The sequence below is a fragment of the Salvelinus fontinalis genome, chromosome 5, assembly GCF_029448725.1.
Source record: "Salvelinus fontinalis isolate EN_2023a chromosome 5, ASM2944872v1, whole genome shotgun sequence".
NCBI lineage: Eukaryota > Metazoa > Chordata > Actinopteri > Salmoniformes > Salmonidae > Salvelinus > Salvelinus fontinalis.
Window position 1 is genome coordinate 64,955,078 of NC_074669.1, and position 14,313 is coordinate 64,969,390.

A 14,313-nucleotide genomic window follows, 5' to 3' on the forward strand; every position below is an offset into this window, starting at 1 on the left:
GGACTAATCTATCACCTTATCCCTTCCCCATTGGATGGTGCGTTCTATAATAACCAGTTAGATTAGTCCTATCACCTTGTCCCTTCCCCATTGGATGGTGCGTTCTATAATAACCAGTTAGATTAGTCCTATCACCTTGTCCCTTCCCCATTGGATGGTGCGTTCTATAATAACCAGTTAGATTAGTCCTATCACCTTGTCCCTTGCCCATTGGATGGTGTGTTCTATAATAACCAGTTAGATTAGTTCTATCACCTTGTCCCTTGCCCATTGGATGGTGTGTTCTATAACAACCAGTTAGATTAGTCCTATCACCTTGTCCCTTGCCCATTGGATGGTGCGTTCTATAATAACCAGTTAGATTAGTTCTATCACCTTGTCCCTTGCCCATTGGATGGTGTGTTCTATAACAACCAGTTAGATTAGTCCTATCACCTTGTCCCTTGCCCATTGGATGGTGTGTTCTATAATAACCAGTTAGATTAGTCCTATCACCTTGTCCCTTGCCCATTGGATGGTGCGTTCTATAATAACCAGTTAGATTAGTCCTATCACCTTGTCCCTTGCCCATTGGATGGTGTGTTCTATAATAACCAGTTAGATTAGTCCTATCAACTTGTCCCTTGCCCATTGGATGGTGCATTCTATAATAACCAGTTAGGGCTAATCTATCACCTTGTCCCTTGCCCATTGGGTGGCTTGTTCTATAATAACCAGTTAGATTAGTCCTATCACCTTGTCCCTTGCCCATTGGATGATGTGTTCTATAACAACCAGTTAGATTAGTTCTATCACCTTGTCCCTTGCCCATTGGATGATGTGTTCTATAACAACCAGTTAGATTAGTTCTATCACCTTGTCCCTTGCCCATTGGATGGTGTGTTCTATGACAGCAGGGAAAGACTTGAGGGTGCAGAACGGAATCTCCTCTTCTGGTGGGTCCCTCTGTCAATACACAAAGATATGGACATTCAAAAACACAGGCATCTGGTTATACATGGCTGGTACGACCATTGAGAGAGACAGAGAGACAGAGGCAGGCAGACAGACAGGCAGGCAGACAGACAGACAGGCGGTACGTACATGGCTGGTACGACCATTGAGAGAGAGAGACAGAGAGACAGAGAGACAGGCAGGCACACAGACAGGCAGACAGGCAGACAGACAGACATAGATGCAGACAGACAGGCAGACAGACAGGCAGACAGAGAGGCAGACAGAGAGGCAGACAGACAGGCAGACAGACAGGCAGACAGACAGGCAGACAGACAGTACGTACATGGCTGGTACAACCATTGAGAGAGAGAGACAGAGAGACAGACAGACAGACAGACAGGCAGGCACACAGACAGGCAGACAGACAGACATAGATGCAGACAGACAGGCAGACAGACAGGCAGACAGAGATGCAGACAGACAGGCAGACAGAGAGGCAGACAGACAGGCAGACAGACAGAGATGCAGACAGACAGGCAGACAGAGACAGACAGACAGACAGACAGACAGACAGACAGGCAGACAAAGACAGACAGGCAGACAGAGACAGACAGGCAGACAGAGACAGGCAGGCAGGCAGACAGAGATGCAGACAGGCAGGCAGGCAGACAGAGATGCAGACAGGCAGGCAGACAGACAGAGATGCAGACAGGCAGGCAGGCAGACAGAGATGCAGACAGGCAGGCAGGCAGACAGAGATGCAGACAGGCAGGCAGGCAGACAGACAGACGGTACGTACATGGCTGTTGTAAGACTCGGTCAGGTTGGGCACGATGATCTCCGTGTGTCCTTTGGTTCCCATGGTACCGGAATCCAGAAGAGCCTTCTGATTGGATACACTGCGGCTGTGGGGAAAACCAATCGGAGAGAGGCAAAACATTACACATGATCAATTAGTGTTGATTAATAATCCCAGTTTATCCCCTCCCCCCCTCAATTCAATAAAGAAAACATGATTTACCCCTGATGTGGAGTTACTCAACAACAATATACCAACATACCACAACTATTCTGCAATGACACACAACCATTCACTATCACATCACCTGATATAGATACCATACAACCATTCACTATCACATCACTATAACCTGATATAGATACCATACAACCATTCACTATCACATAACCTGATATAGATACCATACAACCATTCACTATCACCATAACCTGATATAGATACCATACAACCATTCACTATCACCATAACCTGATATAGATACCACACAACCATTCACTATCACATCACCATAACCTGATATAGATACCACACAACCATTCACTATCACATCACCATAACCTGATATAGATACCACACAACCATTCACTATCACATCACCATAACCTGATATAGATACCATACAACCATTCACTATCACATCACCATAACCTGATATAGATACCACACAACCATTCACTATCACATCACCATAACCTGATATAGATACCACACAACCATTCACTATCACATCACCATAACCTGATATAGATACCACACAACCATTCACTATCACATAACCTGATATAGATACCACACAACCATTCACTATCACATCACCATAACCTGATATAGATACCACACAACCATTCACTATCACATAACCTGATATAGATACCATACAACCATTCACTATCACATAACCTGATATAGATACCACACAACCATTCACTATCACATCACCATAACCTGATATAGATACCACACAACCATTCACTATCACATCACCATAACCTGATATAGATACCATACAACCATTCACTATCACCATAACCTGATATAGATACCACACAACCATTCACTATCACCATAACCTGATATAGATACCACACAACCATTCACTATCACATCACCATAACCTGATATAGATACCACACAACCATTCACTATCACTATAACCTGATATAGATACCACACAACCATTCACTATCACATCACCATAACCTGATATAGATACCACACAACCATTCACTATCACATCACCATAACCTGATATAGATACCATACAACCATTCACTATCACATCACCATAACCTGATATAGATACCACACAACCATTCACTATCACATCACCATAACCTGATATAGATACCACACAACCATTCACTATCACATCACCATAACCTGATATAGATACCACACAACCATTCACTATCACATAACCTGATATAGATACCACACAACCATTCACTATCACATCACCATAACCTGATATAGATACCACACAACCATTCACTATCACATCACCATAACCTGATATAGATACCACACAACCATTCACTATCACATAACCTGATATAGATACCATACAACCATTCACTATCACCATAACCTGATATAGATACCATACAACCATTCACTATCACATAACCTGATATAGATACCACACAACCATTCACTATCACATCACCATAACCTGATATAGATACCACACAACCATTCAATATCACATCACCATAACCTGATATAGATACCATACAACCATTCACTATCACTATAACCTGATATAGATACCACACAACCATTCACTATCACCATAACCTGATATAGATACCATACAACCATTCACTATCACCATAACCTGATATAGATACCACACAACCATTCACTATCACATCACCATAACCTGATATAGATACCACACAACCATTCACTATCACATCACCATAACCTGATATAGATACTACACAACCATTCACTATCACTATAACCTGATATAGATACCATACAACCATTCACTATCACATCACCATAACCTGATATAGATACCACACAACCATTCACTATCACGTCACTATAACCTGATATAGATACCACACAACCATTCACTATCACATCACCATAACCTGATATAGATACCATACAACCATTCACTATCACATCACTATAACCTGATATAGATACCATACAACCATTCACTATCACATCACTATAACCTGATATAGATACCATACAACCATTCACTATCACTATAACCTGATATAGATACCATACAATCATTCACTATCACATCACCATAACCTGATATAGATACCACACAACCATTCACTATCACATCACCATAACCTGATATAGATACCATACAACCATTCACTATCACATCACCATAACCTGATATAGATACCACACAACCATTCACTATCACATCACTATAACCTGATATAGATACCACACAACCATTCACTATTACATCACCATAACCTGATATAGATACCACACAACCATTCACTATCACATCACCATAACCTGATATAGATACCACACAACCATTCACTATCACATCACCATAACCTGATTTAGATACCATACAACCATTCACTATCACATCACTATAACCTGATATAGATACCATACAACCATTCACTATCACATCACCATAACCTGATATAGATACCATACAACCATTCACTATCACATCACTATAACCTGATATAGATACCATACAACCATTCACTATCACCATAACCTGATATAGATACCATACAACCATTCACTATCACATCACTATAACCTGATATAGATACCATACAACCATTCACTATCACATCACTATAACCTGATATAGATACCATACAACCATTCACTATCACATCACTATAACCTGATATAGATACCATACAACCATTCACTATCACATCACTATAGCCTGATATAGATACCACACAACCATTCACTATCACCATAACCTGATATAGATACCATACAACCATTCACTATCACATCACTATAACCTGATATAGATACCACACAACCATTCACTATCACATCACTATAACCTGATATAGATACCACACAACCATTCACTATCACATCACTATAACCTGATATAGATACCACACAACCATTCACTATCACATCACTATAACCTGATATAGATACCACACAACCATTCACTATCACATAACCTGATATAGATACCACACAACCATTCACTATCACATCACCATAACCTGATATAGATACCACACAACCATTCACTATCACATCACCATAACCTGATATAGATACCATACAACCATTCACTATCACTATAACCTGATATAGATACCATACAACCATTCACTATCACATCACCATAACCTGATATAGATACCATACAATCATTCACTATCACATCACCATAACCTGATATAGATACCACACAACCATTCACTATCACATCACCATAACCTGATATAGATACCATACAACCATTCACTATCACATCACCATAACCTGATATAGATACCACACAACCATTCACTATCACATCACCATAACCTGATATAGATACCATACAACCATTCACTATCACATAACCTGATATAGATACCACACAACCATTCACTATCACATAACCTGATATAGATACCATACAACCATTCACTATCACCATAACCTGATATAGATACCATACAACCATTCACTATCACCATAACCTGATATAGATACCATACAACCATTCACTATCACATCACCATAACCTGATATAGATACCACACAACCATTCACTATCACCATAACCTGATATAGATACCATACAACCATTCACTATCACATCACTATAACCTGATATAGATACCATACAACCATTCACTATCACCATAACCTGATATAGATACCACACAACCATTCACTATCACCATAACCTGATATAGATACCACACAACCATTCACTATCACTATCACCTGATATAGATACCACACAACCATTCACTATCACTATAACCTGATATAGATACCATACAACCATTCACTATCACATCACCATAACCTGATATAGATACCACACAACCATTCACTATCACATAACCTGATATAGATACCACACAACCATTCACTATCACCATAACCTGATATAGATACCATACAACCATTCACTATCACATCACCATAACCTGATATAGATACCATACAACCATTCACTATCACTATAACCTGATATAGATACCACACAACCATTCACTATCACATAACCTGATATAGATACCATACAACCATTCACTATCACCATAACCTGATATAGATACCATACAACCATTCACTATCACATAACCTGATATAGATACCACACAACCATTCACTATCACCATAACCTGATATAGATACCACACAACCATTCACTATCACATAACCTGATATAGATACCATACAACCATTCACTATCACATAACCTGATATAGATACCACACAACCATTCACTATCACATCACCATAACCCGATATAGATACCACACAACCATTCACTATCACTATAACCTGATATAGATACCACACAACCATTCACTATCACATCACCATAACCTGATATAGATACCACACAACCATTCACTATCACATCACCATAACCTGATATAGATACCATACAACCATTCACTATCACCATAACCTGATATAGATACCACACAACCATTCACTATCACATAACCTGATATAGATACCACACAACCATTCACTATCACATCACCATAACCTGATATAGATACCACACAACCATTCACTATCACATCACCATAACCTGATATAGATACCACACAACCATTCACTATCACATCACCATAACCTGATATAGATACCATACAACCATTCACTATCACTATAACCTGATATAGATACCACACAACCATTCACTATCACCATAACCTGATATAGATACCATACAACCATTCACTATCACATCACCATAACCTGATATAGATACCACACAACCATTCACTATCACCATAACCTGATATAGATACCACACAACCATTCACTATCACATAACCTGATATAGATACCATACAACCATTCACTATCACATAACCTAATATAGATACCACACAACCATTCACTATCACCATAACCTGATATAGATACCACACAACCATTCACTATCACCATAACCTGATATAGATACCACACAACCATTCACTATCACCATAACCTGATATAGATACCACACAACCATTCACTATCACATCACTATAACCTGATATAGATACCATACAACCATTCACTATCACATCACTATAACCTGATATAGATACCACACAACCATTCACTATCACCATAACCTGATATAGATACCATACAACCATTCACTATCACCATAACCTGATATAGATACCACACAACCATTCACTATCACATCACCATAACCTGATATAGATACCATACAATCATTCACTATCATATCACCATAACCTGATATAGATACCATACAACCATTCACTATCACATCACCATAACCTGATATAGATACCACACAACCATTCACTATCACCACAACCTGATATAGATACCATACAACCATTCACTATCACCATAACCTGATATAGATACCACACAACCATTCACTATCACATCACCATAACCTGATATAGATACCACACAACCATTCACTATCACTATAACCTGATATAGATACCATACAACCATTCACTATCACATCACTATAACCTGATATAGATACCACACAACCATTCACTATCACATCACTATAACCTGATATAGATACCATACAACCATTCACTATCACCATAACCTGATATAGATACCACACAACCATTCACTATCACATCACCATAACCTGATATAGATACCATACAATCATTCACTATCACATCACCATAACCTGATATAGATACCATACAATCATTCACTATCATATCACCATAACCTGATATAGATACCATACAACCATTCACTATCACATCACCATAACCTGATATAGATACCATACAACCATTCACTATCACATCACTATAACCTGATATAGATACCACACAACCATTCACTATCACATAACCTGATATAGATACCACACAACCATTCACTATCACATCACCATAACCTGATATAGATACCACACAACCATTCACTATCACATAACCTGATATAGATACCACACAACCATTCACTATCACATCACCATAACCTGATATAGATACCACACAACCATTCACTATCACCATAACCTGATATAGATACCATACAACCATTCACTATCACATAACCTGATATAGATACCATACAACCATTCACTATCACATCACCTGATATAGATACCACACAACCATTCACTATCACATCACTATAACCTGATATAGATACCACACAACCATTCACTATCACATCACCATAACCTGATATAGATACCACACAACCATTCACTATCACATCACTATAACCTGATATAGATACCATACAACCATTCACTATCACATCACCATAACCTGATATAGATACCACACAACCATTCACTATCACATCACTATAACCTGATATAGATACCATACAACCATTCACTATCACATCACCATAACCTGATATAGATACCACACAACCATTCACTATCACATCACCATAACCTGATATAGATACCATACAACCATTCACTATCACATCACCATAACCTGATATAGATACCACACAACCATTCACTATCACATCACCATAACCTGATATAGATACCATACAACCATTCACTATCACATCACCATAACCTGATATAGATACCACACAACAATTCACTATCACATCACTATAACCTGATATAGATACCATACAACCATTCACTATCACATCACCATAACCTGATATAGATACCATACAACCATTCACTATCACCATAACCTGATATAGATACCACACAACCATTCACTATCACATCACCATAACCTGATATAGATACCATACAACCATTCACTATCACATCACCATAACCTGATATAGATACCACACAACCATTCACTATCACATCACTATAACCTGATATAGATACCATACAACCATTCACTATCACATCACTATAACCTGATATAGATACCACACAACCATTCACTATCACATCACCATAACCTGATATAGATACCACACAACCATTCACTATCACCATAACCTGATATAGATACCATACAACCATTCACTATCACATCACCATAACCTGATATAGATACCACACAACCATTCACTATCACCATAACCTGATATAGATACCACACAACCATTCACTATCACATCACTATAACCTGATATAGATACCACACAACCATTCACTATCACCATAACCTGATATAGATACCATACAACCATTCACTATCACATCACCATAACCTGATATAGATACCACACAACCATTCACTATCACCATAACCTGATATAGATACCACACAACCATTCACTATCACATAACCTGATATAGATACCATACAACCATTCACTATCACATAACCTAATATAGATACCACACAACCATTCACTATCACCATAACCTGATATAGATACCACACAACCATTCACTATCACCATAACCTGAAATAGATTCCACACAACCATTCACTATCACATCACTATAACCTGATATAGATACCATACAACCATTCACTATCACATCACTATAACCTGATATAGATACCACACAACCATTCACTATCACCATAACCTGATATAGATACCATACAACCATTCACTATCACCATAACCTGATATAGATACCACACAACCATTCACTATCACATCACCATAACCTGATATAGATACCATACAATCATTCACTATCATATCACCATAACCTGATATAGATACCATACAACCATTCACTATCACATCACCATAACCTGATATAGATACCACACAACCATTCACTATCACCACAACCTGATATAGATACCATACAACCATTCACTATCACCATAACCTGATATAGATACCACACAACCATTCACTATCACATCACCATAACCTGATATAGATACCACACAACCATTCACTATCACTATAACCTGATATAGATACCATACAACCATTCACTATCACATCACTATAACCTGATATAGATACCACACAACCATTCACTATCACATCACTATAACCTGATATAGATACCATACAACCATTCACTATCACCATAACCTGATATAGATACCACGTAACCATTCACTAACACATCACCATAACCTGATATAGATACCATACAATCATTCACTATCACATCACCATAACCTGATATAGATACCATACAATCATTCACTATCATATCACCATAACCTGATATAGATACCATACAACCATTCACTATCACATCACCATAACCTGATATAGATACCATACAACCATTCACTATCACATCACTATAACCTGATATAGATACCACACAACCATTCACTATCACATAACCTGATATAGATACCACACAACCATTCACTATCACATCACCATAACCTGATATAGATACCACACAACCATTCACTATCACATAACCTGATATAGATACCACACAACCATTCACTATCACATCACCATAACCTGATATAGATACCACACAACCATTCACAATCACCATAACCTGATATAGATACCATACAACCATTCACTATCACATAACCTGATATAGATACCATACAACCATTCACTATCACATCACCTGATATATATACCACACAACCATTCACTATCACATCACTATAACCTGATATAGATACCACACAACCATTCACTATCACATCACCATAACCTGATATAGATACCACACAACCATTCACTATCACATCACTATAACCTGATATAGATACCATACAACCATTCACTATCACATCACCATAACCTGATATAGATACCACACAACCATTCACTATCACATCACTATAACCTGATATAGATACCATACAACCATTCACTATCACATCACCATAACCTGATATAGATACCACACAACCATTCACTAATCACCATAACCTGATATAGATACCACACAACCATTCACTATCACCATAACCTGATATAGATACCACACAACCATTCACTATCACTATCACCTGATATAGATACCACACAACCATTCACTATCACATCACCATAACCTGATATAGATACCACACAACCATTCACTATCACATCACCATAACCTGATATAGATACCACACAACCATTCACTATCACTATAACCTGATATAGATACCACACAACCATTCACTATCACCATAACCTGATATAGATACCATACAACCATTCACATCACTATAACCTGATATAGATACCACACAACCATTCACTATCACATCACCATAACCTGATATAGATACCATACAACCATTCACTATCACTATAACCTGATATAGATACCACACAACCATTCACTATCACCATAACCTGATATAGATACCATACAACCATTCACATCACTATAACCTGATATAGATACCACACAACCATTCACTATCACATCACCATAACCTGATATAGATACCACACAACCATTCACTATCACATCACTATAACCTGATATAGATACCACACAACCATTCACTATCACATCACCTGATATAGATACCACACAACCATTCACTATCACATCACCATAACCTGATATAGATACCATACAACCATTCACTATCACATCACTATAACCTAATATAGATACCACACAACCATTCACTATCACCATAACCTGATATAGATACCATACAACCATTCACTATCACATCACTATAACCTGATATAGATAGCACACAACCATTCACTATCACTATAACCTGATATAGATACCATACAACCATTCACTATCACATCACCATAACCTGATATATATACCATACAACCATTCACTATCACATCACCATAACCTGATATAGATACCAGACAACCATTCACTATCACATCACCATAACCTGATATAGATACCACACAACCATTCACTATCACATCTATAACCTGATATAGATACCATACAACCATTCACTATCACCATAACCTGATATAGATACCACACAACCATTCACTATCACATCACCATAACCTGATATAGATACCACACAACCATTCACTATCACATCACCATAACCTGATATAGATACCATACAACCATTCACTATCACATAACCTGATATAGATACCATACAACCATTCACTATCACCATAACCTGATATAGATACCACACAACCATTCACTATCACATCACCATAACCTGATATAGATACCACACAACCATTCACTATCACATCACCATAACCTGATATAGATACCACACAACCATTCACTATCACATCACCATAACCTGATATAGATACCACACAACCATTCACTATCACATCACCATAACCTGATATAGATACCATACAACCATTCACTATCACATAACCCGATATAGATACCACACAACCATTCACTATCACATCACCATAACCTGATATAGATACCATACAACCATTCACTATCACCATAACCTGATATAGATACCACACAACCATTCACTATCACATCACCATAACCTGATATAGATACCACACAACCATTCACTATCACATCACCATAACCTGATATAGATACCACACAACCATTCACTATCACATCACCATAACCTGATATAGATACCACACAACCATTCACTATCACATCACCATAACCTGATATAGATACCACACAACCATTCACTATCACTATAACCTGATATCGATACCACACAACCATTCACTATCACATCACCATAACCTGATATAGATACCACACAACCATTCACTATCACATCACCATAACCTGATATAGATACCATACAACCATTCACTATCACATCACCATAACCTGATATAGATACCATACAACCATTCACTATCACATAACCTGATATAGATACCACACAACCATTCACTATCACATCACCATAACCTGATATAGATACCACACAACCATTCACTATCACATCACCATAACCTGATATAGATACCATACAACCATTCACTATCACATCACCATAACCTGATATAGATACCATACAACCATTCACTATCACATCACCATAACCTGATATAGATACCATACAACCATTCACTATCACTATAACCTGATATAGATACCACACAACCATTCACTATCACTATAACCTGATATAGATACCACACAACCATTCACTATCACTATAACCTGATATAGATACCACACAACCATTCACTATCACATCACTATAACCTGATATAGATACCACACAACCATTCACTATCACATAACCTGATATGGATACCACACAACCATTCACTATCACATCACTATAACCTGATATAGATACCATACAACCATTCACTATCACCATAACCTGATATAGATACCACACAACCATTCACTATCACATCACCATAACCTGATATAGATACCACACAACCATTCACTATCACTATAACCTGATATAGATACCATACAACCATTCACTATCACATCACCATAACCTGATATAGATACCATACAACCATTCACTATCACATCACCATAACCTGATATAGATACCACACAACCATTCACTATCACATCACCATAACCTGATATAGATACCATACAACCATTCACTATCACCATAACCTGATATAGATACCACACAACCATTCACTATCACCATAACCTGATATAGATACCACACAACCATTCACTATCACTATAACCTGATATAGATACCATACAACCATTCACTATCACCATAACCTGATATAGATACCACACAACCATTCACTATCACCATAACCTGATATAGATACCACACAACCATTCACTATCACATCACCATAACCTGATATAGATACCACACAACCATTCACTATCACATAACCTGATATAGATACCATACAACCATTCACTATCACATCACCATAACCTGATATAGATACCACACAACCATTCACTATCACATCACCATAACCTGATATAGATACCACACAACCATTCACTATCACATCACCATAACCTGATATAGATACCATACAACCATTCACTATCACATAACCTGATATAGATACCACACAACCATTCACTATCACTATAACCTGATATAGATACCACACAACCATTCACTATCACATCACCATAACCTGATATAGATACCACACAACCATTCACTATCACATCACCATAACCTGATATAGATACCACACAACCATTCACTATCACATCACCATAACCTGATATAGATACCATACAACCATTCACTATCACATCACCATAACCTGATATGGATACCACACAACCATTCACTATCACATCACCATAACCTGATATAGATACCACACAACCATTCACTATCACATCACCATAACCTGATATAGATACCACACAACCATTCACTATCACATCACCATAACCTGATATAGATACCACACAACCATTCACTATCACATAACCTGATATAGATACCACACAACCATTCACTATCACATCACCATAACCTGATATAGATACCACACAACCATTCACTATCACCATAACCTGATATAGATACCACACAACCATTCACTATCACATCACCATAACCTGATATAGATACCATACAACCATTCACTATCACATAACCTGATATAGATACCACACAACCATTCACTAT

General features: G+C 37.6%; 1 protein-coding gene and 1 long non-coding RNA gene across 5 annotated transcripts in view; both read right to left on the minus strand.

Moving 5' to 3' along the window:
• Nucleotides 1–14,313, minus strand: part of uba6 (ubiquitin like modifier activating enzyme 6) — a 66,197-nt gene that overhangs the window by 31,036 nt on the left and 20,848 nt on the right. For all 3 annotated transcript variants that reach the window (XM_055924154.1, XM_055924155.1, XM_055924156.1), the window contains exons 20-21: nt 1,736–1,841; nt 856–945 (exon numbers count right to left, since the gene is read on the minus strand). In XM_055924154.1, coding sequence (XP_055780129.1) covers nt 856–945; nt 1,736–1,841 — 196 coding nt within the window. The remainder of the gene's footprint in view (nt 1–855; nt 946–1,735; nt 1,842–14,313) is intronic.
• LOC129856023 (uncharacterized) lies at nt 10,710–13,938 on the minus strand. 2 transcript variants are annotated; one of them, XR_008759596.1, is made up of 4 exons: nt 11,666–13,938; nt 11,144–11,272; nt 10,980–11,064; nt 10,710–10,900 (listed from the first exon to the last, which is right to left on the minus strand). It is a non-coding gene; the product is annotated as an uncharacterized LOC129856023 (long non-coding RNA). The 2 variants fall into 2 exon arrangements; XR_008759595.1 differs by lacking the exon at nt 11,144–11,272 and having other exon boundaries at nt 10,980–11,104; nt 11,706–13,938.